Here is a 24718-nt window from a genome sequence, read left to right as displayed (position 1 = left end):
TGGCTTTATTTAGTATATCTCTCTGCCTGTCCCCTCCTCTCCTTCACCCTCTTTCCCATGCTAAATCTTTCTTCTATCTTTATTTAGTGTATCTCTCTGCCCTGTCCCTCCTCTCCTTCACCCTCTTCCCCATGCTACATCTTTCTTCTACTGGCTTTATTTAGTGTATCTCTCTGCCCTGTCCCCTCCTCTCCTTCACCCTCTTCCCCAAGCTACATCTTTCTTCTACTGGCTTTATTTAGTGTATCTCTCTGCCCTGTCCCCTCCTCTCCTTCACCCTCTTCCCCATGCTACATCTTTCTTCTACTGGCTTTATTTAGTGTATCTCTGCCTGTCCCCTCCTCTCCTTCACCCTCTCCTGTGTGCTTTCACTTTTTACATGTTCATATTCTTCAGCCTCTCTCTCTTGCCCACTCCTCTCTCGTTCTTTCTCCCCATCTCTGATAAAGCATCTCATCTCAATGCGGCTCCCTGCGGTCTGTCATATGTCTCCCCTCTCCAGCTTGATTTATGTGGCTGTGGTGTATAAACCATAGTGTAGCTATATGAAACAAACCCTAAGCGTCCCCTCTCTCCTGCTCTATCTATGGATCAAGGGGGGAGAGAGGGAGGAAAGGAGGGAGAGGAGGATGGAGGGGAAACGCATCTCGTATCAATAGAGCTATGTTGGCATGGAGACCTTTACTGATGGCCTCCTATATAAGCAGAGATGTATTCTCCCCCACTCCGTAGGTACAGTACACACACCTCCCTCTCTCGCCCCGCTCAGCTACACGTCTCCATTTGTTTCAATCTCTCCCCCTCTGAAGTTTTATTCAATATCCCAGGCTCCTCGGAGGGGGTGGGATGGCCATGCAGTGAGAGGGGATTTTTGATTGACAGCAGATGGATTTGACCTGCGAATGAATCTTCTGGTTGTCTGTGTTAGAGAAGGGGAATGAGAGGAAGAAGGATAGGAACTGACAAAGAGACAAAGGGAGAGAAAACCGTGAGGGAGAGAAACGGAAAGGGAGAGAGAAACCGTGAGGGAGAGAAACCGTGAGGGGAGAGAAACCGTGAGGGAGAGAAACACCGTGAGGGAGAGAAACACGTGAGGGAGAGAGAAACCGTGAGGGAGAGAAACACCGTGAGGGAGAGAAACCGTGAGGGAGAGAAACCGTGAGGGAGAGAAACACCGTGCAGAGATCAGACAAATCTATATGTCTGACAGTTCAGAGGAGCCATTCGGTCTCTTCCCAACCCTGAACAAAGAGCATTGTAAAAACAAATATGAACCATGGTCCCCCTCAGATTTCTGACCCATTACGTCAGAACATATTAGCTACAAGTCTGATCTTAGACCACAACCAACTGTTTCCTCCTCAAAGGTCACAGCATTGAAAGGTTTTTGTGCTTTTGATTCCTGTGGGGTGGAGAAACCGATAGAGGGGGGAGAAGGGGGATGTTTACGGATGCCCCAGTGTTCAGGTTTCATGGGAACAGGATGAATCACTGCTGTTTCTGACTACATGTAAATATATCACAGACAGTTCCCTGGGAATGGTATTGACTATGTGGTGCTACAGTACCTTGCCCTTGACTACTCCACTAACAAAACAAAAACCTTTCTCTGAGGTTGTATTGGGAAGATACAGGTGCTGTGCTGTGGCTATGCAGCACACAGGCCGACTGTATTACAGGTGATAGTAACTGATGAGGGAGAGCCTAATGTAATATTGAGAAGGCAGAAATGATCTTTCTCTGTCTCTTTCTCACTCTCCTCTACCCGTGGTGGCTGTGAGAATGAGTTAATATTCATCTTAATGATGGATGATGAATGACCCTGCGTGAGCCAGAGTGTGTGTGTGTGACAGTGTTATTGTCCTGATTAACTAAACACTGGCTCAGGTCTCTCTATGGAGTAGGGAAAGAGAAGGAAGGAATGAGAACTGGTTTATCTCTTATTTCCTCTCTCTCTCTTACCCTTTTCCTCGCTCTCTTACCCTCTTTCTCTCGCTCTCTCTTACCCTCTTCCACTCTAGGTGTTCTAGCCCCCCTCTCTCTCTGTCATCTGTAATGGTTTCTAAGAGAAACAAACACTTGTGTTGTATCAGCAGGCTGCACCTGGCATTAACGCAAACGCTTAAGAAAATAATTAGCGTGTGTGTGTGTGGCTGCCTGGTCCCTGAAGATGCCCAAAGGCAGTGGAATGAATGCTACGGTATAGGAGCAGCAGGAGGAGAATTCTGCTGTCTGTGTATGTGAGACACACTGTCATCCTTCACCGCAGAGACTTGGAGAAATGGGCATGTCACTCCGAAGGCAATGAGTGGATTCTCTCGGTGCTTGAAGAGCTTCTATGTATATGAGATGGCGCGTTATGTTCGATCACTGCTCAAATGTGAAGAATAGTGACAGCCTACAGTACCATCAGAAATATCCATTAAATGGAAAGTTAACAACGTTAAGAATATATTTCTGATCATCCAGTACTTTGCTGCCTCGTATCAATAGGTGCCTTACTCGCCTACTTGCTGTTAAATGCAGTGGCGGCTGGTGACCTCCCTTTGGCCATAATACCGTGGCCATGTATTGGCGGCCATACTCAGAGGTCCCATGCAACCAGCCCTCCTGCATCGCATCCTGGGTAATGAACCATGTGGCCGTTGTGTCCTTTCAATCCCAACAGGAGGGTGAATTCTCACTACAGGCAGTAAATCCAACACCTGATTGGAACTGGAGGGGCTCAGCTGTGCCCCTAATGCCCCTCCAAGGATCAGAAAGGTGCTGACAGGTGGAATCAGCACTTTTGTGTGCTAACTGCTAAAGGATGATGATGCCAACATTAGCATAATGGCCCTAACATGTGCAGGTGTATCTTTTATGTATGGGTGGTTTATGGGGTGTGCTAACTGTCAAGAGACAGATCCTGCTAGCTGTTAGCATGAGATCATTGGTGCAGTTGATAGTCATTGCTGCTGAGATTAGCGAAAAGGCACTAACGCTTTGGGACCCAAATGGCATTGCAGTGGTGATGAAAGACCATTTGTGGACTGAACCTAGTCTTTAGCTTAAGATAAGCATTGCGATGTACAATTAGTACGAAAGTGGAACAATTTGGTGGCTCAACAGTACTGAACTATGCAGACCGTTTTGGTTAGCATTAGCGCACTTGTGATGTTTGATACACTGACACCTCAGTGTCAATAGTTGTTTCCGCGGTTCCAGTAGTTGTTTCCACGGTGTCAGTAGTTGTTTCCGCGGTGTCAGTAGTTGTTTCCGCGGTGTCAGTAGTTGTTTCCGCGGTGTCAGTAGTTGTTTCCGCGGTGTCAGTAGTTGTTTCCGCGGTGTCAGTAGTTGTTTCCGCGGTGTCAGTAGTTGTTTCCGCGGTGTCAGTAGTTGTTTCCGCGGTGTCAGTAGTTGTTTCCGCGGTGTCAGTAGTTTCCATGGTGTCAGTAGTTGTTTCCGCGGTGTCAGTAGTTGTTTCCGCGGTGTCAGTAGTTGTTTCCGCGGTGTCAGTAGTTGTTTCCGTAGTTGTTTTTCGGTGTCAGTAGTTGTTTCCGCGGTGTCAGTAGTTGTTTCCGCGGTGTCAGTAGTTGTTTCAGTAGTTGTTTCAGCTGTCAGTTTGTTGCCGCGGTGTCAGCAGCTATTTGCGTCAGAAGTAAGGACTAGCCATTTGGGTGCTGTATTCCTCAAATAAATGTTTATTTGTGAAGTACACAGTTTACAGGTGTAAAAGGTGCAGTGAAAATGCTTGTGTGCCATTTCCCTTTAACATTGCAGTACAATAATCAATCATTAGTCAGTAAATGTCCACTTAGCACAACCAAGGGGACAGCTAGCTATAGGAGAGGGTGTGTCAATGCAATCAGAAACCTAAAGTCATGCAGGCTCTATCAATCAATACTGATACTCAGTTCTCAGGTCTGTCCTCAATAAACCCACGAGAGTCATCATCTTCATCACTATGATGAAGGGTTTCCTGTCTCAGTACTTTTTGTTGTGGATTTTCTTTCTCCTTTTTGTCCTCCTGTTGATTTTCTGGGTGTGTCCGTATTAGACATTGTTTGGCCAGTGGGTTTTCTGGGTGTGTCCGTATTAGACATTGTTTGGCCAGTGGGTTTTCTGGGTGTGTCCGTATTAGACATTGTTTGGCCAGTGGGTTTTCTGGGTGTGTCCGTATTAGACATTGTTTGGCCAGTGGGTTTTCTGGGTGTGTCCGTATTAGACATTGTTTGGCCAGTGGGTTTTCTGGGTGTGTCCGTATTTTGGCCAGTGGGTTTTCTGGGTGTGTCCGTAGACATTGTTTGGCCAGTGGGTTTTCTGGGTGTGTCCGTATTAGACATTGTTTGGCCAGTGGGTTTTCTGGGTGTGTCCGTATTAGACATTGTTTGGCCAGTGGGTTTTCTGGGTGTGTCCGTATTAGACATTGTTTGGCCAGTGGGTTTTCTGGGTGTGTCCGTATTAGACATTGTTTGGCCAGTGGGTTTTCTGGGTGTGTCCGTATTAGACATTGTTTGGCCAGTGGGTTTTCTGGGTGTGTCCGTATTAGACATTGTTTGGCCAGTATGTTTTCTGGGTGTGTCCGTATTAGACATGGTTTGGCCAGTGGGTTTTCTGAGGAGAAAAGAGAACACAATGAGCCATAGAAAATAAACCCTGCATAGATCTCCTGTTTCCAGAGGGACGGGTATAGAACCTTTCTCCTGGTAACAGGATGGCACGGCTCGCCAATATTCACACGTCCTCTGGCCCTTCCATTGACGTGGGGAGCCTCTAATGAATGGATTGGCATGCCCGTCACTGTTGCGCTGACGGTTGCTTCCATTGGCTGGATCAACCTTTGGCCCCATCTCTTCTACAGTCTGACTGATCCCAGATGAACCACTGCTGTGGGATGGCGAATGGGCCGAATGGGCAGGACAATTTCATGTTTTTGTGTGTCTCTCGCTCTCTTCTCTCTCCTCCTGTCAGTAGTTGTTTTTTAGGTGTGTATGTGTGGGCTGATGTGATTGATTTGAATGTGTAATGTGTGTAGTGTATGATATTGATTGTAAATACTAAAGTCTGTCTCCTCCAGGCGGTTTGAGGTGAGTCCAGTGTGTGCTGATCTGCAGGGTCAGATCCTGAAGTGCTACCAGGAACACAGTGGGAAGACGCTGCTCTGCTCCACCATCGCCTCCCGCTACCTGCAGTGTGTCAACCAAGCTAAACAGGTGAGCCCACGGGGTGGGAGGGTGTGTGTGTGTGTACCTTGGGATACTTATGAATAACTTGTTGGTGTCTATCCCCATCTACTGTCATTTATAAGACATGTTGTTTTGTTTACAAATCTCTACTGTCTCAAAAGGAAAGCATGAATGAGTTCTACGTCTAATGACAGCGTCTGTTTATTCCCATATTGCTGCATGATTTTGTTGTCTGAAAAGAATGGCAATAATGATCTTGCCCCGCTATGGGCAACCGCTACAGACATTAGAAAGTAAGTTGTACTGTTCCAGAATCTGTCTCCCCCAGTAGAGTAGCTATGGGCAACCGCTACAGACATTAGAAAGTAAGTTGTACTGTTCCAGGATCTGTCTCTCCCAGTAGAGTAGCTATGGGCAACCGCTACAGACATTAGAAAGTAAGTTGTACTGTTCCAGGATCTGTCTCTCCCACTAGAGTAGCTATGGGCAACCGCTACAGACATTAGAAAGTAAGTTGTACTGTTCCAGGATCTGTCTCTCCCAGTAGAGTAGCTAAACCGACAGACATTAGAAAGTAAGTTGTACTGTTCCAGGATCTGTCTCTCCCAGTAGAGTAGCTATGGGCAACCGCTACAGACATTAGAAAGTAAGTTGTACTGTTCCAGGATCTGTCTCTCCCAGTAGTTGTCATGTAGCTTCATCAAACCCCAGATGTACTTAGGTCACTGTGTGTAGTACCACTAGTACAGTTAATTTCCTTCCTACATGACTTCATGGTTGTTGCCGACCAAACAGACACGTCTTTCTCTCTTCATCCCTCTCATTGAAAAATGTGCATCTTAAAGCACTGTCAATAAACACACACTCTCATAGCTTGACTGGTCACACACACACACACACACACACACACACACACACACACACACACACACACACACACACTAATAAAGACTCTTGGTTGCCCCTGCGTTTGAGACCATAGTGTTTCTCGCTTGCTAAAACTCACTCTAAACTGTAGGTTCAGAGGAAAGGTCTATTTCCATAATACCTGCTGACGCTGGCTGCTTTGTTTCACTGCTTAAGTGTGTGTTTAATTGAATAAGGTCCAGGCCAGACGACCAGGTCAGACGGTGCCGTTCTGATACCATTGTCCTCTCGTTCTTCTTTATTTCTCTCAAGTCATTGGAAAGTGGACGTGTTTTAGGCCCTCTAAGAAACGCATATGGTAATGGTATTGTCTCAACGTTGACATTAATGGCACACACACACAAAACACACACACACACAAAACACACAAGGATAGACGTAAACACACACACACACACACTTTCCTCTGGCACTTTTCAATATACAGTGGTAGAGTCAGACAAAACCCAATTTATATTCAGATAGGTTTTCTATTAGATTTTTTCTTTTACAATTTGACAGTTTCTAGAGAAGTGTGTTCCTCCGCTCTCCCTCGGGTATTAGTAATACATCTAGGCCCGCGGGGGGCGGCTAGGTTTTAAGCTATACATCATGTAAATAACACTATGTATTATTCATTTGTACGAGTGCTACCTACCTGTAGCCTCTTTGGAATCCCACAAGGCTGTGTGTTCCCTGCCGCACACATTCACTGCTCTGATCTTGTAAATGTGGAAATCAGCCTGGAATATTATGGGAAGCCGCAGAGTTGATCAGCTTCCCGCAATCAAAATACACTCGTAGTAGAGAGTCTGTGTAAGAAAGCGGTTACAATCATCAGGTGAGAGATGAAACAGAGCCCTGATAGAGATCTACAGCAGGGGATACAGCCCACTGCAGAGGGACAATATAACCTAGTTAAAAGAATAGGAGAAGAGGTGATACAGCCCACTGCAGAGGGACAATATAACCTAGTTAAAAGAATAGGAGAAGAGGTGATACAGCCCACTGCAGAGGGACAATATAACCTAGTTAAAAGAATAGGAGAAGAGGTGATACAGCCCACTGCAGAGGGACAATATAACCTAGTTAAAAGAATAGGAGACGAGGTGATACAGCCCACTGCAGAGGGACAATATAACCTAGTTAAAAGAATAGGAGAAGAGGGGATACAGCCCACTGCAGAGGGACAATATAACCTAGTTAAAAGAATAGGAGACGAGGTGATACAGCCCACCGCAGAGGGACAATATAACCTCGTTAAAAGAATAGGAGAAGAGGTAATGAAAGTGGGGTCATAATGGTTTATTATTATTATTAATGCAGATGCTGTACAGTAGCCACACAGTAACCAAGCAGGAAGCTATGTGGAGGGGTCTAAGGGTCAAATTATAAAGCACCAGATAAGACCTAGATGGGGTCAAATCTCTGCCTCTCAACCTGCGCTCCTACTCTTATCTGTGTCTCAATTCATCTTTCTGTGATTCATTGCATCCTTCTCAATCTTTTTGAAGGAGAAAGCCCAATGTCCCTCCTCTTTGACCTTCTCCAACGTGTTTTGGGAAGGAGGCAAGGAGAGGGAGTAGGCTAATCGACGAAAGATGATGAATTGAGAAATAGCCCCAGTTGCTATAAAAGACACTTCACACTCCACACAAAACCCCAACCTCCTTCAAGGTTCAAACGGCCCACAATGAATTACCCCTAGATAGGGTTGTCCACTCCATCACCATTGAACACATAATAATAATAATAATAATAATAATAATAAGAAGAAGAAGAAAAGAAGAAGAAGAAGAAGAAGAAGAAGAAGAAGAAGAAGAAGAAGAAGAAGAAGAAGAAGAAGAAGAAGAAGAAGAAGAAGAAGAAGAAGATCACCAAGAAGAACACAATAATAATAATAATAATAATAATAAGAAGAAGAAGAAGAAGAAGAAGAAGAAGAAGAAGAAGAAGAAGAAGAAGAAGAAGAAGAAGAAGAAGAAGAAGAAGAAGAAGAAGAAGAAGAAGAAGAAGAAGAAGAAGAAGAAGAAGAAGAAGAAGAAGAAGAAGAAGAAGAAGAAGAAGAAGAAGAAGAAGAAGAAGAAGAAGAAGAAGAAGAAGAAGAAGAATACTAACTACTACTACTACTACATCATCTGTCTTAGTATTGACTGGGCCAAGAGAGGGGAAAGACTACAGGGTTGTCATCAGACAGGCCTTTGTGACTGATAATTACTAGTATTCCTTATCATCAACCCGCGATAATATTTAGACCTTGATGGCCTCTCTTACACGCGCGCGCGCACACACACACACACACCCTGTCACTTTATAATACACACAATGCTAAACGGGTCCAGATAGCGACTGGCTGGGGTTATTATATAGAAAGAGGGGGAATAGAGCGACTGGAAGGACTGATAAAGAGGAAGAAGAGTCTTTTGAGAGGCCCATGAATAGAACGTTTATCACGAGGGCCGATCTCTCTCACTCTCTCTCTTCATTGCATATTCACGCCGCATGACCACTTCTTGCCTGGTTGCCTCCCCCAGTCATCTTGGATCTGAGGTCTTACTGGCTGCTATAGCTTTTTTGGCATGTAAATATCTCAAATAAATCTTCCTTGTTGACGGTCTTTGCACAGAGTTGAACCAGGGTTTAAAACAGCTTGTTCTATGTTTGACGTGATCCTGCTGTAAACCAGTTCGCATGTCTCTGACCATATCTATTCAGTTCCTCCGTTCTGTCACATCACAGCATTAGATAAGGTCCCAGCCTTCAGAAATGTGTCTGTTAGGTTGGACAGAGTAAATGTTGTTCATCTGTAATGACTGGTGTCATGGTAGTATAGAGTGTGTTGTCTGTTAGGTTGGACAGAGTAAATGTTGTTCATCTGTAATGACTGGTGTCATGGTAGTATAGAGTGTGTTGTCTGTTAGGTTGGACAGAGTAAATGTTGTTCATCTGTAATGACTGGTGTCATGGTAGTATAGAGTGTGTTGTCTGTTAGGTTGGACAGAGTAAATGTTGTTCATCTGTAATGACTGGTGTCATGGTAGTATAGAGTGTGTTGTCTGTTAGGTTGGACAGAGTAAATGTTGTTCATCTGTAATGACTGGTGTCATGGTAGTATAGAGTGTGTTGTCTGTTAGGTTGGACAGAGTAAATGTTGTTCATCTGTAATGACTGGTGTCATGGTAGTATAGAGTGTGTTGTCTGTTAGGTTGGACAGAGTAAATGTTGTTCATCTGTAATGACTGGTGTCATGGTAGTATAGAGTGTGTTGTCTGTTAGGTTGGACAGAGTAAATGTTGTTCATCTGTAATGACTGGTGTCATGGTGGTATAGAGTGTGTTGTCTGTTAGGTTGGACAGAGTAAATGTTGTTCATCTGTAATGACTGGTGTCATGGTAGTATAGAGTGTGTTGTCTGTTAGGTTGGACAGAGTAAATGTTGTTCATCTGTAATGACTGGTGTCATGGTAGTATAGAGTGTGTTGTCTGTTAGGTTGGACAGAGTAAATGTTGTTCATCTGTAATGACTGGTGTCATGGTAGTATAGAGTGTGTTGTCTGTTAGGTTGGACAGAGTAAATGTTGTTCATCTGTAATGACTGGTGTCATGGTAGTATAGAGTGTGTTGTCTGTTAGGTTGGACAGAGTAAATGTTGTTCATCTGTAATGACTGGTGTCATGGTAGTATAGAGTGTGTTGTCTGTTAGGTTGGACAGAGTAAATGTTGTTCATCTGTAATGACTGTGTCATGGTAGTATAGAGTGTGTTGTCTGTTAGGTTGGACAGAGTAAATGTTGTTCATCTGTAATGACTGGTGTCATGGTAGTATAGAGTGTGTTGTCTGTTAGGTTGGACAGAGTAAATGTTGTTCATCTGTAATGACTGGTGTCATGGTAGTATAGAGTGTGTTGTCTGTTAGGTTGGACAGAGTAAATGTTGTTCATCTGTAATGACTGGTGTCATGGTAGTATAGAGTGTGTTGTCTGTTAGGTTGGACAGAGTAAATGTTGTTCATCTGTAATACTGGTGTCATGGTAGTATAGAGTGTGTTGTCTGTTAGGTTGGACAGAGTAAATGTTGTTCATCTGTAATGACTGGTGTCATGGTAGTATAGAGTGTGTTGTCTGTTAGGTTGGACAGAGTAAATGTTGTTCATCTGTAATGACTGGTGTCATGGTAGTATAGAGTGTGTTGTCTGTTAGGTTGGACAGAGTAAATGTTGTTCATCTGTAATGACTGGTGTCATGGTAGTATAGAGTGTGTTGTCTGTTAGGTTGGACAGAGTAAATGTTGTTCATCTGTAATGACTGGTGTCATGGTAGTATAGAGTGTGTTGTCTGTTAGGTTGGACAGAGTAAATGTTGTTCATCTGTAATGACTGGTGTCATGGTAGTATAGAGTGTGTTGTCTGTTAGGTTGGACAGAGTAAATGTTGTTCATCTGTAATGACTGGTGTCATGGTAGTATAGAGTGTGTTGTCTGTTAGGTTGGACAGAGTAAATGTTGTTCATCTGTAATGACTGGTGTCATGGTAGTATAGAGTGTGTTGTCTGTTAGGTTGGACAGAGTAAATGTTGTTCATCTGTAATGACTGGTGTCATGGTAGTATAGAGTGTGTTGTCTGTTAGGTTGGACAGAGTAAATGTTGTTCATCTGTAATGACTGGTGTCATGGTAGTATAGAGTGTGTTGTCTGTTAGGTTGGACAGAGTAAATGTTGTTCATCTGTAATGACTGGTGTCATGGTAGTATAGAGTGTGTTGTCTGTTAGGTTGGACAGAGTAAATGTTGTTCATCTGTAATGACTGGTGTCATGGTAGTATAGAGTGTGTTGTCTGTTAGGTTGGACAGAGTAAATGTTGTTCATCTGTAATGACTGGTGTCATGGTAGTATAGAGTGTGTTGTCTGTTAGGTTGGACAGAGTAAATGTTGTTCATCTGTAATGACTGGTGTCATGGTAGTATAGAGTGTGTTGTCTGTTAGGTTGGACAGAGTAAATGTTGTTCATCTGTAATGACTGGTGTCATGGTAGTATAGAGGTGTTGTCTGTTAGGTTGGACAGAGTAAATGTTGTTCATCTGTAATGACTGGTGTCATGGTAGTATAGAGTGTGTTGTCTGTTAGGTTGGACAGAGTAAATGTTGTTCATCTGTAATACTGGTGTCATGGTAGTATAGAGTGTGTTGTCTGTTAGGTTGGGAGTAAATGTTGTTCATCTGTAATGACTGGTGTCATGGTAGTATAGAGGTGTTGTCTGTTAGGGACAGAGTAAATGTTGTTCATCTGTAATAGGTGTCATGGTAGTATAGAGTGTGTTGTCTGTTAGGTTGGACAGAGTAAATGTTGTTCATCTGTAATGACTGGTGTCATGGTGGTATAGAGTGGTTGTCTGTTAGGTTGGACAGAGTAAATGTTGTTCATCTGTAATACTGGTGTCATGGTAGTATATGTTCATCTGACAGGGAGGGTGATGTGTTGGGGATTGATCAGGGAGGGTGATGTGTTGTCTGTTAGGATTGACAGGTAAATGGGTAATGATGGTGTCATGGTGGTATTGAGGGTGTTGTCTGATGTGTTGAGTAAATGTTGTTCATCTGTAATTGTCATGGGAGTGTGTTGTCTGTTAGGTTGGACAGAGTAAATGTGTTCATCTGTAATGACTGGTGTCATGGTAGATAGAGTGTGTTGTCTGTTAGGTTGACAGAGTAAATGTTGTTCATCTGAATGACTGGTGTCATGGTGTATAGAGTGTGTTGTCTGTTAGGTTGACAGAGTAAATGTTGTTCATCTGTAATGACTGGTGTCATGGTGGTATAGATGTGTTGTCTGTTAGGTTGACAGGGTAAATGTTGATCTGTAATGACTGGGTCATGGTGATAGGGTAGTCTAGTGTGAATGTTGATCCGTTGGGGATTGACAGGGAGGGTGATGAATCTAATTGAACACAAATCAATCTGATGTCCCTCTCTCTCCCCCCCCTCCCTCTCTCCCTCTGTTGGGGATTGACCGGGAGGGTGATGTGTTGGGGATTGACAGGGAGGGTGATGTGTTGGGGATTGACAGGGAGGGTGATGTGTTGGGGATTGACCGGGAGGGTGATGTGTTGGGGATTTTTGGCAAGAGTTATCACTAATATGAAATCCCCTCCTTCCCTCTCTCTCTAACTCCCTCCTTCCCCCTCTCTCTCTACCTCCCTCCTTCCCTCTCTCTCTCCCTCCTTCCCTCTCTCTCTCCCTCCCTCCCTCTCTCTCTACCTCCCTCCTTCCCTCTCTCTCTACCTCCCTCCTTCCCTCTCTCTCTACCTCCCTCCTTCCCTCTCTCTCTCTACCTCCCTCCTTCCCTCTCTCTCTCAACCTCCCTCCTTCCTTCCCTCTCTCTCTCAACCTCCCTCCTTCCTTCCCTCTCTCTCTCAACCTCCCTCCTTCCTTCCCTCTCTCTCTCTACCTCCCTCCTTCCCTCTCTCTCTCTACCTCCCTCCTTCCCTCTCTCTACCTCCCTCCTCCCCTCTCTCTCTACTCCCTCCTCCCCTCTCTCTACCTCCCTTCTCCCCCTCTCTCTACCTCCCTTCTCCCCCTCTCTCTACCTCCCTCCTCCCCCTCTCTCTCTACCTCCCTCCTCCCCTCTCTCTCTACCTCTCTCCTCCCTCTCTCTCTACCTCCCTCCTCCCGCTCTCTCTACCTCCCTCCTCCCTCTCTCTCTACCTCCCTCCTCCCTCTCTCTCTACCTCCCTCCTTCCCTCTCTCTCTACCTCCCTCCTTCCCTCTCTCTCTACCTCCCTCCTTCCCTCTCTCTCTACCTCCCTCCTCCCCTCTCTCTCTACCTCCCTCCTCCCCTCTCTCACATTCTCTCTTTATCCTGTTGTTCCAGAACAAGTTGAGGACTGGGGGCTAAGAGTGAGGTGCTGTGGCATTACGGTTTATCAACCCTTTATCGACTGCAAATGAGAGGAGAGGAGAGGAAGCACCAGAGATCGCAACCCCGACTCGAGGTAGAAACCAAACCGCAACCCGACCAGAACCAGGAACACAAGACAACCAGACAACCCTGAGAGAGATGGACACCCCTTAGCCCAACACCCTTCTCCCCCACTGACCCCCAAACCCGTTACTCCTTCGTAAGATCCCACCTACAGTACCTACACCCCTTCTCCCCCACCCCACTCCACTGCATGTCTATCTCTACTACCAAGAGGGAGGAGGACAACGGTAGCACTTCCTAAAGAGTACAGTGCAGTAGCTCCACCACGCAGTAGCTCCATCACGCAGCAGCTCCATCACGCAGCAGCAGCAGTAGGAGTGCAACTGTCCGCCATGTTGGAGACGCATGAATACATGCAGAGACAGAGAGTTTAAGCCTAGGCGGAGTCCACCAGAACCAATGCAGGCCCAGAGCTGAAGATATCCTCACAGACTGAACCACTATCATTACCAACACGCACCACCACCCAACCAGCTCACCCCTCTTACAAAGCCACTAGTCCACCCCATCACCACCCAACCAGCTCACCCCTCTTACAAAGCCACTAGTCCGCCCCATCACCACCCAACCAGCTCACCCCTCTTACAAAGCCACTAGTCCACCCCATCACCACCCAACCAGCTCACCCCTCTTACAAAGCCACTAGTCCGCCCCATCACCACCCAACCAGCTCACCCCTCTTACACAAGCCACTAGTCCACCCCATCACCACCCAACCAGCTCACCCCCTTACAAAGCCACTAGTCCGCCCCATCACCACCCAACCAGCTCACCCCTCTTACAAAGCCACTAGTCTGCCCCATCACCACCCAACCAGCTCACCCCTCTTACAAAGCCACTAGTCCGCCCCATCACCACCCAACCAGCTCACCCCTCTTACAAAGCCACTAGTCTGCCCCATCACCACCCAACCAGCTCACCCCTCTTACAAAGCCACTAGTCCGCCCCATCACCACCCAACCAGCTCACCCCCTTACAAAGCCACTAGTCCACCCCATCACCACCCAACCAGCTCACCCCTCTTACAAAGCCACTAGTCCGCCCCATCACCACCCAACCAGCTCACCCCTCTTACAAAGCCACTAGTCCGCCCCATCACCACCCAACCAGCTCACCCCTCTTACAAAGCCACTAGTCTGCCCCATCACCACCCAACCAGCTCACCCCCTTACAAAGCCACTAGTCCGCCCCATCACCACCCAACCAGCTCACCCCTCTTACAAAGCCACTAGTCCGCCCCATCACCACCCAACCAGCTCACCCCTCTTACAAAGCCACTAGTCCGCCCCATCACCACCCAACCAGCTCACCCCTCTTACAAAGCCACTAGTCCGCCCCATCACCACCCAACCAGCTCACCCCTCTTACAAAGCCACTAGTCCACCCCATCACCACCCAACCAGCTCACCCCTCTTACAAAGCCACTAGTCCGCCCCATCACCACCCAACCAGCTCACCCCTCTTACAAAGCCACTAGTCCGCCCCATCACCACACCTCTATCATAAACCTACATGATCACATGACTTCTATCCACCAGGCTTCACCCTACTGTATCCCTCTATCCACTATATAAACCTACATGATCACATGACTTCTATCCACCAGGCTTCACCCTACTGTATCCCTCTATCCACTATATAAACCTACATGATCACATGACTTCTATCCACCAGGCTTCATCCTACTGTATCCCTCTATCCCTGTGCACTGTCCTGCACACACACCATTGTGTCTGAGCGTTGTGTGTGTTCCAGTGTGTTAGTAATGCATCTACTTGTTTTGTTTTCATCCCAACCGTGTCACAATCACTTCTGACATGTCTGATCAGAGGAAATTAAAGAATGAATCTGGAATTTACCTTGTTGTCGTTGAATGTGTCTCTCAATATTAAATGTGAAAGAGAGGGTGTGTGTGTGAAAGAGACTTCCTATTGTGTAGTCTCTGTGTTGTGTATTTCTATGTAAGTGACATCAGAAGAACGACTGTTCTTCAGCGACGGAGCCACAGTCATCTTGTCTCCCTGGCGACAACGCACCTGGCATACGAAGAGATGGCGAAACCCACACAGAGAGAGATGGAAAGGAAGAGAGGGAACACTCCTCACACTTGTATCCTCCTCTCTTCCCTTCCTCTCAGACATGTCATCAGTCCGCTGTGCTGCTCCAGTTCAGTGGAGGACTACAAATCTAATACTACCAGCAACGAGACTGCTTCACAATGCCGTCTGCACTCTATACCTGTGTGTGTGTGTGTGTGTGAGTGTGCGTGCGTGTGTGTGTGTGTGCGTGTGTGTGTGTGTGCGTGTGCGTGGTCTGTGGTCTGGGGATGTCAGGTTCATCATCCCAGCTGGAGATGTTGAGAAGAAACCTAATCTCAACTCCGTGTCAGACACAGACCTACACACACAGTCTACAGAATGGAGTGTGCGCCCATTAGTAAGTCTCTGTGTCTGATCCCTCCATGTCAGTCACTGTTTGACTTGGTGGTTAGGGCTCAGTGACCTTTGGGGTGGGGGTGACTGGGGTTCAGATGTGGTGGGAGTTCAGGCCAGAGCAGGTGTTACCCGGCGCCTAGACCTCTAGGCTTCTGTCTCCTCGCTCTCCCTGTCTTACCCGGGAGCGTTGTAATTCTTGTCATGAACCGGTGCGCCTGGCACATACTACCAGTCCCCGTTCAAAGGCAGTCATCCTCTGAATGGCACACATATACACACACACACACACACATACACAATCCATGTCTCAATTGTCTCCAGGCTTAAAAATCATCTACACAAGTGACATCAATAAGGGATCATAGCTTTTACCTGGTCAGTCTATGTCATGGAAAGAGCAGGTGTTCATATTTTATTTACTCAGTGTATATCTGTGGACCAACTCCTCTCGGTCTTCACTGCTCCTTAGTACAGTTGTGCGCCACTATTCCTCACTAACGTACACAGAGCTAGGCTCAGTCTATTTTCTTTCTGTCCACGGTCAATTGTTCTATCTGGCTCTCTTTCTCATTCTCTTTTTCTCTCCCTTTCTATCTCTCCCAACTGTCTTTCTCTCTTGTTCTATCTGGCTCTCTCTCTTTGTTCTATCTGACTCTCTCTCTCTTGTTCTATCTGGCTCTCTCTCTCTTGTTCTATCTGACTCTCTCTCTTGTTCTATCTGGCTCTCTCTCTTGTTCTATCTGGCTCTGTTCTATCTGACTCTCTCTCTTGTTCTATCTGGCTCTCTCTCTTGTTCTATCTGACTCTCTCTCTTGTTCTATCTGGCTCTCTCTCTCTTGTTCTATCTGGCTCTCTCTCTTGTTCTATCTGACTCTCTCTCTTGTTCTATCTGGCTCTCTCTCTCTTGTTCTATCTGGCTCTCTCTCTTGTTCTATCTGTCTCTCTCTCTCTTGTTCTATCTGGCTCTCTCTCTCTTGTTCTATCTGGCTCTCTCTCTCTTGTTCTATCTGGCTCTCTCTCTCTTGTTCTATCTGACTCTCTCTCTTGTTCTATCTGACTCTCTCTCTTGTTCTATCTGACTCTCTCTCTCTTGTTCTATCTGGCTCTCTCTCTTGTTCTATCTGACTCTCTCTCTTCTTGTTCTATCTGGCTCTCTCTCTCTCTTGTTCTATCTGGCTCTCTCTCTCTCTTGTTCTATCTGGCTCTCTCTCTCTCTTGTTCTATCTGGCTCTCTCTCTCTTGTTCTATCTGGCTCTCTCTCTCTCTTGTTCTATCTGGCTCTCTCTCTCTCTTTGTTCTATCTGGCTCTCTCTCTCTCTCTTGTTCTATCTGGCTCTCTCTCTCTCTTGTTCTATCTGGCTCTCTCTCTCTTGTTCTATCTGGCTCTCTCTCTCTTTGTTCTATCTGGCTCTCTCTCTCTGTTCTATCTGGCTCTCTCTCTCTTGTTCTATCTGGCTCTCTCTCTCTTGTTCTATCTGGCTCTCTCTCTCTTGTTCTATCTGGCTCTCTCTCTCTTGTTCTATCTGGCTCTCTCTCTTGTTCTATCTGGCTCTCTCTCTCTTGTTCTATCTGGCTCTCTCTCTCTTGTTCTATCTGGCTCTCTCTCTCTTGTTCTATCTGGCTCTCTCTCTCTTGTTCTATCTGGCTCTCTCTCTTGTTCTATCTGGCTCTCTCTCTCTTGTTCTATCTGGCTCTCTCTCTCTTGTTCTATCTGGCTCTCTCTCTCTTGTTCTATCTGGCTCTCTCTCTCTTGTTCTATCTGGCTCTCTCTCTCTTGTTCTGTCTGGCTCTCTCTCTCGTGTTCTATCTGGCTCTCTCTCTCGTGTTCTATCTGGCTCTCTCTCTCGTGTTCTATCTGGCTCTCTCTCTCTGTTCTATCTGGCTCTCTCTCTCTGTTCTATCTGGCTCTCTCTCTCTGTTCTATCTGGCTCTCTCTCTCTTGTTCTATCTGGCTCTCTCTCTCTATGTTCTGTCTGGCTCTCTCTCTCTGTTCTATCTGGCTCTCTCTCTTGTTCTATCTGGCTCTCTCTCTCTTGTTCTATCTGGCTCTCTCTCTCTCTGTTCTATCTGGCTCTCTCTCTCTTGTTCTATCTGGCTCTCTCTCTCTTGTTCTATCTGGCTCTCTCTCTCTGTTCTATCTGGCTCTCTCTCTCTTGTTCTATCTGGCTCTCTCTCTCTTGTTTCTATCTGGCTCTCTCTCTCTTGTTCTATCTGGCTCTCTCTCTCTTGTTCTATCTGGCTCTCTCTCTCTCTGGCTTGTTCTATCTGGCTCTCTCTCTCTATCTGTTCTATCTGGCTCTGGCTCTCTCTCTTGTTCTATCTGGCTCTCTCTCTCTCTGGCTATCTGTTCTATCTGGCTCTCTCTCTCTTCTATGTTCTATCTGGCTCTCTGGCTCTCTCTTGTTCTATCTGGCTCTCTCTCTCTTGTTCTATCTGGCTCTCTCTCTCTCTTGTTCTATCTGGCTCTCTCTCTCTCGTGTTCTATCTGGCTCTCTCTCTCTTGTTCTATCTGGCTCTCTCTCTCTATCTGTTCTATCTGGCTCTCTCTCTCTCGTGTTCTATCTGGCTCTCTCTCTCTTGTTCTATCTGGCTCTCTCTCTCTTGTTCTATCTGGCTCTCTCTCTCTCTGTGTTCTATCTGGCTCTCTCTCTCTGTTCTATCTGGCTCTCTCTCTCTTGTTCTATCTGGCTCTCTCTCTCTTGTTCTATCTGGCTCTCTCTCTCTCTTGTTCTATCTGGCTCTCTCTCTTGTTCTATCTGGCTCTCTCTCTCTTGTTCTATCTGGCTCTCTCTCTCTTGTTCTATCTGGCTCTCTCTCTCTGTTCTATCTGGCTCTCTCTCTCTTGTTCTATCTGGCTCTCTCTCTCTTGTTCTCTCTGGCTCTCTCTCTCTTGTTCTCTCTGGCTCTCTCTCTCTTTTTCTATCTGGCTCTCTCTCTCTCTTGTTCTATCTGTCTCTCTCTCTCTCTTGTTCTATCTGTCTCTCTCTCTCTCTTGTTCTATCTGGCTCTCTCTCTCTCTTGTTCTATCTGGCTCTCTCTCTCTCTTGTTCTATCTGGCTCTCTCTCTCTTGTTCTATCTGGCTCTCTCTCGTGTTCTCTCTGGCTCTCTCTCTCTTGTTCTATCTGGCTCTCTCTCTCTCTCTCTGGCTCTCTCTCTCTCTGTTCTCTCTGGCTGGCTCTCTCTCTTGTTCTCTCTGGCTGGCTCTCTCTCTTGTTCTCTCTGGCTGGCTCTCTCTCTTGTTCTATCTGTCTCTCTCTCTTGTTCTATCTGGCTCTCTATCTGGCTCTCTTTCTGGCTCTTTCTCTTCGTCACTCTCTCGTTCTAACACATCAGTCACTGGCTTCATCAATAAGTGCATCGATGACGTCGTCCCCACAGTGACCGTATGTTCATAACCCAACCAGAAGCCATGGATTACAGGCAACATCCACACTGAGCTAAATGGTAGAGCTGCCACTTTCAAGGAGCGGGACTCTAACCCGGAAGCTTATAAGAAATCCTGCTATGCCCCATGACGAACCATCAAACAGGCAAAGCATCAATAGAGGGCAAGATTGAATCGTACTACACCGGCTACGACGCTCGTCAGATGTGGCAGGACTTGCAGACTACAAAGTGAGGCAAAGCTACGTGACACGAACATACCAGATTAGCTAAATTACTTCTATGCTCGCTTCGAGGCAAGTAACACTGAAACGTGCATGAGAGCACCAGCTGTACCCGCACGACTGTGTTATCATGCTCTCCGTAGCCTTTAAAACCTTTGAACAGGTCAACGTTCACAAAGCCGCAGGACCAGACGGATTACCAGGACATATACTCCGAGCATGCGCTGACCAACTGGCAAGTGTCTTCACTGACATTTTCAACATCTCCCTGACTAAGTTTGTAATACCAACATGTTTTAAGCTTGACCACCATAGTCCCTGTGCCCAAGAACACTAAGGTAACCTGCCTAAATGACTACCGACTCGTACACTCATGTCTGAAGCCATGAAGTGCTTTGAAAGGCTGGTCATGGCTCACATCGACACCATTATCCCAGAAACCCTAGACCCAATGCAATTTGAATACTGCCCCAACAGATCCACAGATGATGCAATCGCTATTGCACTCAACACTGCCCTTTCCCACCTAGACAAAAGTAACACTCTTTTTCTCAATTCCTGACATTTAATCCTAGTAGAAATTCCCTGTTTTAGGTCAGTTAAGATTACCACTTAATTTGAAGAATGTGAAATGTCAGAATAATAGTAGAGAGGATTATTTATTTCAGCTTTTATTTATTTTATCACATTCCCAGTGGGTCAGAAGTTTACATGCACTCAATTAGTATTTGGTAGCATTGGCTATAAATTGTTAACTTGGGATTAAATGCTTCGGGTAGCCTTCCACAAGCTTCCCACAATAATTTGGGTGAATTTTGGCCCATTCCTCCTGACAGAGCTGGTGCAACTGAGTCAGGTTTGTAGGCCTCCTTGCTCGCACACGCTATTTCAGTTCTGCCCACAAATGTTCTATAGGATTGAGGTCAGGGCTTGTGATGGCCACTCCAATACCTTGACTTGTCCTTAAGCTATTTTGCCACAACTTTGGAAGTATGCTTGGGGTCATTGTCCATTTGGAAGACCCATTTGCGACCAAGATTTAACTTCCTGACTGATGTCTTGAGATGTTGCTTCAATATATCCACATAATTGTCCATCCTCATGATGCCATCTATTTTGTGAAGTGCACCAGTTCCTCCTGCAGCAAAGCACCTCCACAACATGATGCTGCCACCCCCGTGCTTCACGGTTGGGATGGTGTTCTTCGGCTTGCAAGCTTCCCCCTTTTCCCTCCAAACATAATGATGGTCATTATAGACAAACAGTTCTATTTTGTTTCATCAGACTAGAGGACATTTCTCCAAAAAGTACGATCTTTGTCCCCATGTGCAGTTGCAAACCGTAGTCTGGCTTTTTTATGGCAGCAGTTGCTTCTGTCTTGCTGAGCGGCCTTTCAGGTTATGTCGATATAGGACTTGTTTTACTATGGATATAGATACTTTTGTACCGGTTTCCTCCAGCATCTTCACAAGGTCCTTTGCTGTTGTTCTGGGATTGATTTGCACTTTTCACACCAAAGTACGTTCATCTCTAGAAGACAGAACGCGTCTCCTTCCTGAGTGGTATGACGGCTGTGTCATGGTCCCATGGTGTTTATACTTGTGTACTATTGTTTGTACAAATGGATGTGGTTAAAGCATTTAGAAATTGCTCCCAAGGATGAACCAGACTTGAGGAGGTCTACACTTTTATTCTGAGGTCTTGACTGATTTATTTTGACTTTTCCATGATGTCAAGCAAAGAGGCACTGAGTTTGAAGGTAGACCTTGAAATACATACACAGGTACACCTCCAATTGACTCAAATGATGTCAATTAGCCTATCAGAAGCTTCTAAAGCCATGACATCATTTTCTGGAATTTTCCAAGCTGTTTAAAGGCACAGTCAACTTAGTGTATGTAAACTTCTGACCACTGGAATTGTGATACCGTGAATTATAAGTGAAATAATCTGTCTGTAAACAATTGTTGGAAAAATTACTTGTGTCATGCACAAAGTAGATGTCCTAACCGACTGGCCAAAACTATAGTTTGTTAACAAGAAATTTGTGGAGTGGTTGAAAAACTAGTTTTAAAGACTCCAACCTAAGTGTATGTAAACTTCTGTACGTGAGAATGCTATTCATTGACTACAGCTCAGCGTTCAACACCATAGTGCCCTCAAAGCTCATCACTAAGCTAAGGACCCTGGGACTAAACACCTCCTTCTGCAACTGGATCCTGGACTTCCTGACGGGCCGCCCCCAGGTGATAAGGGTAGGGAACAACATGTCTGCCATGCTAATCCTCAACACTGGGGCCCCTCAGGAGCATCTCCCTCACCAACTTCAAACATCTGCTATCTGAGCAGTTAACCGATCGCTGCAGCTGTACATAGTCTATCGGTAAATAGCCCACCCAATTTTACCTACCTCATTCCCATACTGTTTATATTTATTTACTTTTCTGCTTTTTTGCACACCAATATCTCTACCTGTACATGACCATCTGATCATTTATCACTCCAGTGTTAATCTGCAAAATTGTAATTATTCGCCTACCTCCTCATGCCTTTTGCACACAATGTAATAGCCTCTTTTTTTTCTACTGTGTTATTGTCTTGTTAATTGTTTACTCCATGTGTAACTCTGTGTTGTCTGTTCACACTGCTATGCTTTATCTTGGCCAGGTCGCAGTTGCAAATGAGAACTTGTTCTCAACTAGCCTACCTGGTTAAATAAAGGTGAAATATATATACATTTTTTTTAAATCAAGACAAAGGAGATGATTGTGGACTACAGGAAAAGGAGGACCGAGCATGCCCCCATCCTCATCGACGGGGCTGTAGTGGAACAGGTTGAGAGCTTCAAGTTCCTTGCTGTCCACATCACCATCAATTATCATGGTCCAAACACACCAAGACAGTTGTGAAGAGGGCACGACAAAGCCTATTCCCCGTCAGGAGACTGAAAAGATTTGGCATGGGTCCTCAGATCCTCAAAAGGTTTTACAGCTGCACCATCGAGAGCATGGTTGCATCACTGCCTGGTATGGCAACTGTTCGGCCTCCGACCGCAAAGCACTGCAGAGAGTAGTGCGTACGGCTCAGTACATCACTGGGGCCAAGCTTCCTGCCATCCAGGACCTCTATCAGGCGGTGTCAGAGGAAGGGCCTAAAATTTGTCAGACTCAAGCCACTCTAGTCATAGACTGTTCCCTCTGCTACCGCACGGCAAGTGGTACCGGAGCGCCAAGTCGAGATCCAAAAGGCTTCTTAACAGCTTCTACCCCCAAGCCATAAGACTCCTGAACAGCTAATCAAAGGGCTACCCAGATCCCTCTTTTACACTGCTGCTACTCTCTGTTTATAATCTATGCATAGTCACTTTTAACTCCACCTACATGTACATATTACCTCAATTACCTCATCTAACCGGTTCCCCCACACATTGACTCTGTACTGGTACCCCCTGTATATAGCCTTGCTTGTTCTTTTACTGCTGCTGTTTAATTTTCTATTCTTTACTTCACACTTAATTAATTTTTCTTAACTTAAAGCATTGTTGGTTAAGGGCTTGTAGCGTTTCACTGTAAGGTCGACACCTGTTTTTTAACAGTTGTCGTTGGTGGAAGAAGGAGAGGACCAAGGTGCAGCGTGGTACGTGTTCATGATCTGTTAATTACACTGAACACTAGAACAATAAGAACAAAACGGAACAAACAAAACAGTCCTGTCTGGTACAGAGACAGAAAACAACTACCCACAACTCAAGGGCGAAAACAGGTTGCCTAAGTATGGTTCTCAATCAGAGACAACGATTGACATCTGCCTCTGATTGGGAACCATACCAGGCAAAACACCTAGAAATACAAACATAAAACAAAATGTCCACCCAAACTCACGCCCTGATTAACCTAGAATAGAGACATAAGAAAAGGAACTAAGGTCAGGACAGTAACCCCCCCCCAAAGGTGGGGACTCCGGCCGCAAAACCTAAACCCATAGGGGAGGGTCTGGGTGGGCATCTGTCCGCGGTGGAGGCTCTGGCGCGGGACGTGGACCCCACTCCACCTTAGTCTGGGCCCACTTCGGTGGCGCCTTTGGAGCACGCCCTGACCAACCTAAAATGGAGACATAAAAAAAGGAACGACGGTCAGGACGTGACAGTTGTATTCGACGCATGTGACATACAATTTGTTTGATTATTTTTTGGGGCTCTCTTTCTCTCACACACTCTCTCTCGCTCTCACACTCTCTCGCTCTCTCCCATCTGTCTTTCTCTCTGTGGTTCTATCTGGCTCTCTAAGTTTCTCCCTCTTTCTCTTCGTCTCTCGCTCCATGTCTCTCTCTCTCTCTCTCTCTCTCTCCCATCTCTCTTTCTCTCTCTCTCTCTCTCTCTCTCTCTCTCTCTCTCCCATCTCTCTTTCTCTCTCTCTCTCTCTCTCTCCCCCATCTCTCTTTCTCTCTCTTTCTCTCTCTCTCTCTCTCTCTCTTTCTCTCTTTCTCTCTCTCTCCCATCTCTCTCTCTCTCTCTCTCTCTCACACTCTCTCTCGCTCTCTCCCATCTGTCTTTCTCTCTGTGGTTCTATCTGGCTCTCTAAGTTTCTCCCTCTTTCTCTTCGTCTCTCGCTCCATGTCTCTCTCTCTGTGTAGCTTTTTCCATCAATCTATCTTGAGGCTTTTATTCTGTGATCAAATGGGAAGCTGGCAGCTTTTGAGAGTCAGTGGACTCTTGGTCATGTTATATCTTTCTTTCCCACATTTTTAGTTTGGCCACCTCTCTTCTGTGTGGTTGCTGTCTTTCCCTACACTAGGCTGTATGTTCACTGCCCTACGATCTGCCACACACTTTAGCTCAATAGCTGTGGCATTAGCCTATTGCCTTTTGACACTAACCTGTGCCTGGCCAACTTCAGTGCTAGTTTAAGTTGGTTCAGATCCAGAGCAGCACATTGCAGAGCCTCCAAACAGAAAGCAACTACAGCATCCTCAAAAATGACTCACCAATCACATGTCCATTAGTGAATGTCCTGTTAGAGATGTTTTCCTTTAACCCTCCCCAGCTGCCAACTCTCTCTCTTTCTTCCCCCTTCTCTCACTCTCTCTTTCCCTCTCTCTCTTTCTTCCCCCTTCTCTCACTCTCTCTCTTTCCCTCTCTCTCTTTCTTCCCCCTTCTCTCTCTCTTTCTTCCCCCTTCTCTCACTCTCTCTCTTTCCCCCTTCTCTCACTCTCTCTCTTACCCTCTTCTCTCACTCTCTCTTTTGCCCTTCTCTCTCTCTTTCTTCCCCCTTCTCTCTCTCTTTCTTCCCCCTTCTCTCACTCTCTCTTTCTTCCCCCTTCTCTCACTCTCTCTCTTTCCCCCTTCTCTCACTCTCTCTCTTTCCCCCTTCTCTCTCTTTCTTCCCCCCTTCTCTCTCTTTCTTCCCCCTTCTCTCCTCTCTTCTTTCCCCCTTCTCTCTCTTTCTTCCCCCTTCTCTCTCTTTCTTCCCCCTTCTCTCTCTTTCTTCCCCCCTTCTCTCTCTTTCTTCCCCCCTTCTCTCACTCTCTCTCTTTCCCCCTTCTCTCACTCTCTCTCTTTCCCCCTTCTCTCACTCTCTCTCTTTCCCCCCTCTCCTACTCTCTCTTTCCCTCACTCTCTCTTTCTTCCC

General features: G+C 46.0%; 1 protein-coding gene across 3 annotated transcripts in view; it reads left to right on the top strand.

The window, feature by feature from the left end:
- Positions 1 to 14905, top strand: part of chchd3a (coiled-coil-helix-coiled-coil-helix domain containing 3a) — a 297090-nt gene extending 282185 nt beyond the window's left edge. For all 3 annotated transcript variants that reach the window (XM_052517232.1, XM_052517235.1, XM_052517234.1), the window contains exons 8-9: positions 5060 to 5195; positions 12937 to 14905. In XM_052517232.1, coding sequence (XP_052373192.1) covers positions 5060 to 5195; positions 12937 to 12960 — 160 coding nt within the window. In that variant the 3' untranslated portion in view covers positions 12961 to 14905. The remainder of the gene's footprint in view (positions 1 to 5059; positions 5196 to 12936) is intronic.
- Positions 14906 to 24718: the final 9813 nt, after the last annotated feature.

Source organism: Oncorhynchus keta, unplaced genomic scaffold (genome assembly GCF_023373465.1).
Source record: "Oncorhynchus keta strain PuntledgeMale-10-30-2019 unplaced genomic scaffold, Oket_V2 Un_scaffold_630_pilon_pilon, whole genome shotgun sequence".
Classification (NCBI taxonomy): Eukaryota; Metazoa; Chordata; class Actinopteri; order Salmoniformes; family Salmonidae; genus Oncorhynchus; species Oncorhynchus keta.
Note: the sequence above shows the minus strand (reverse complement) of the source record. Positions and strands in the feature narration are given on the sequence as shown.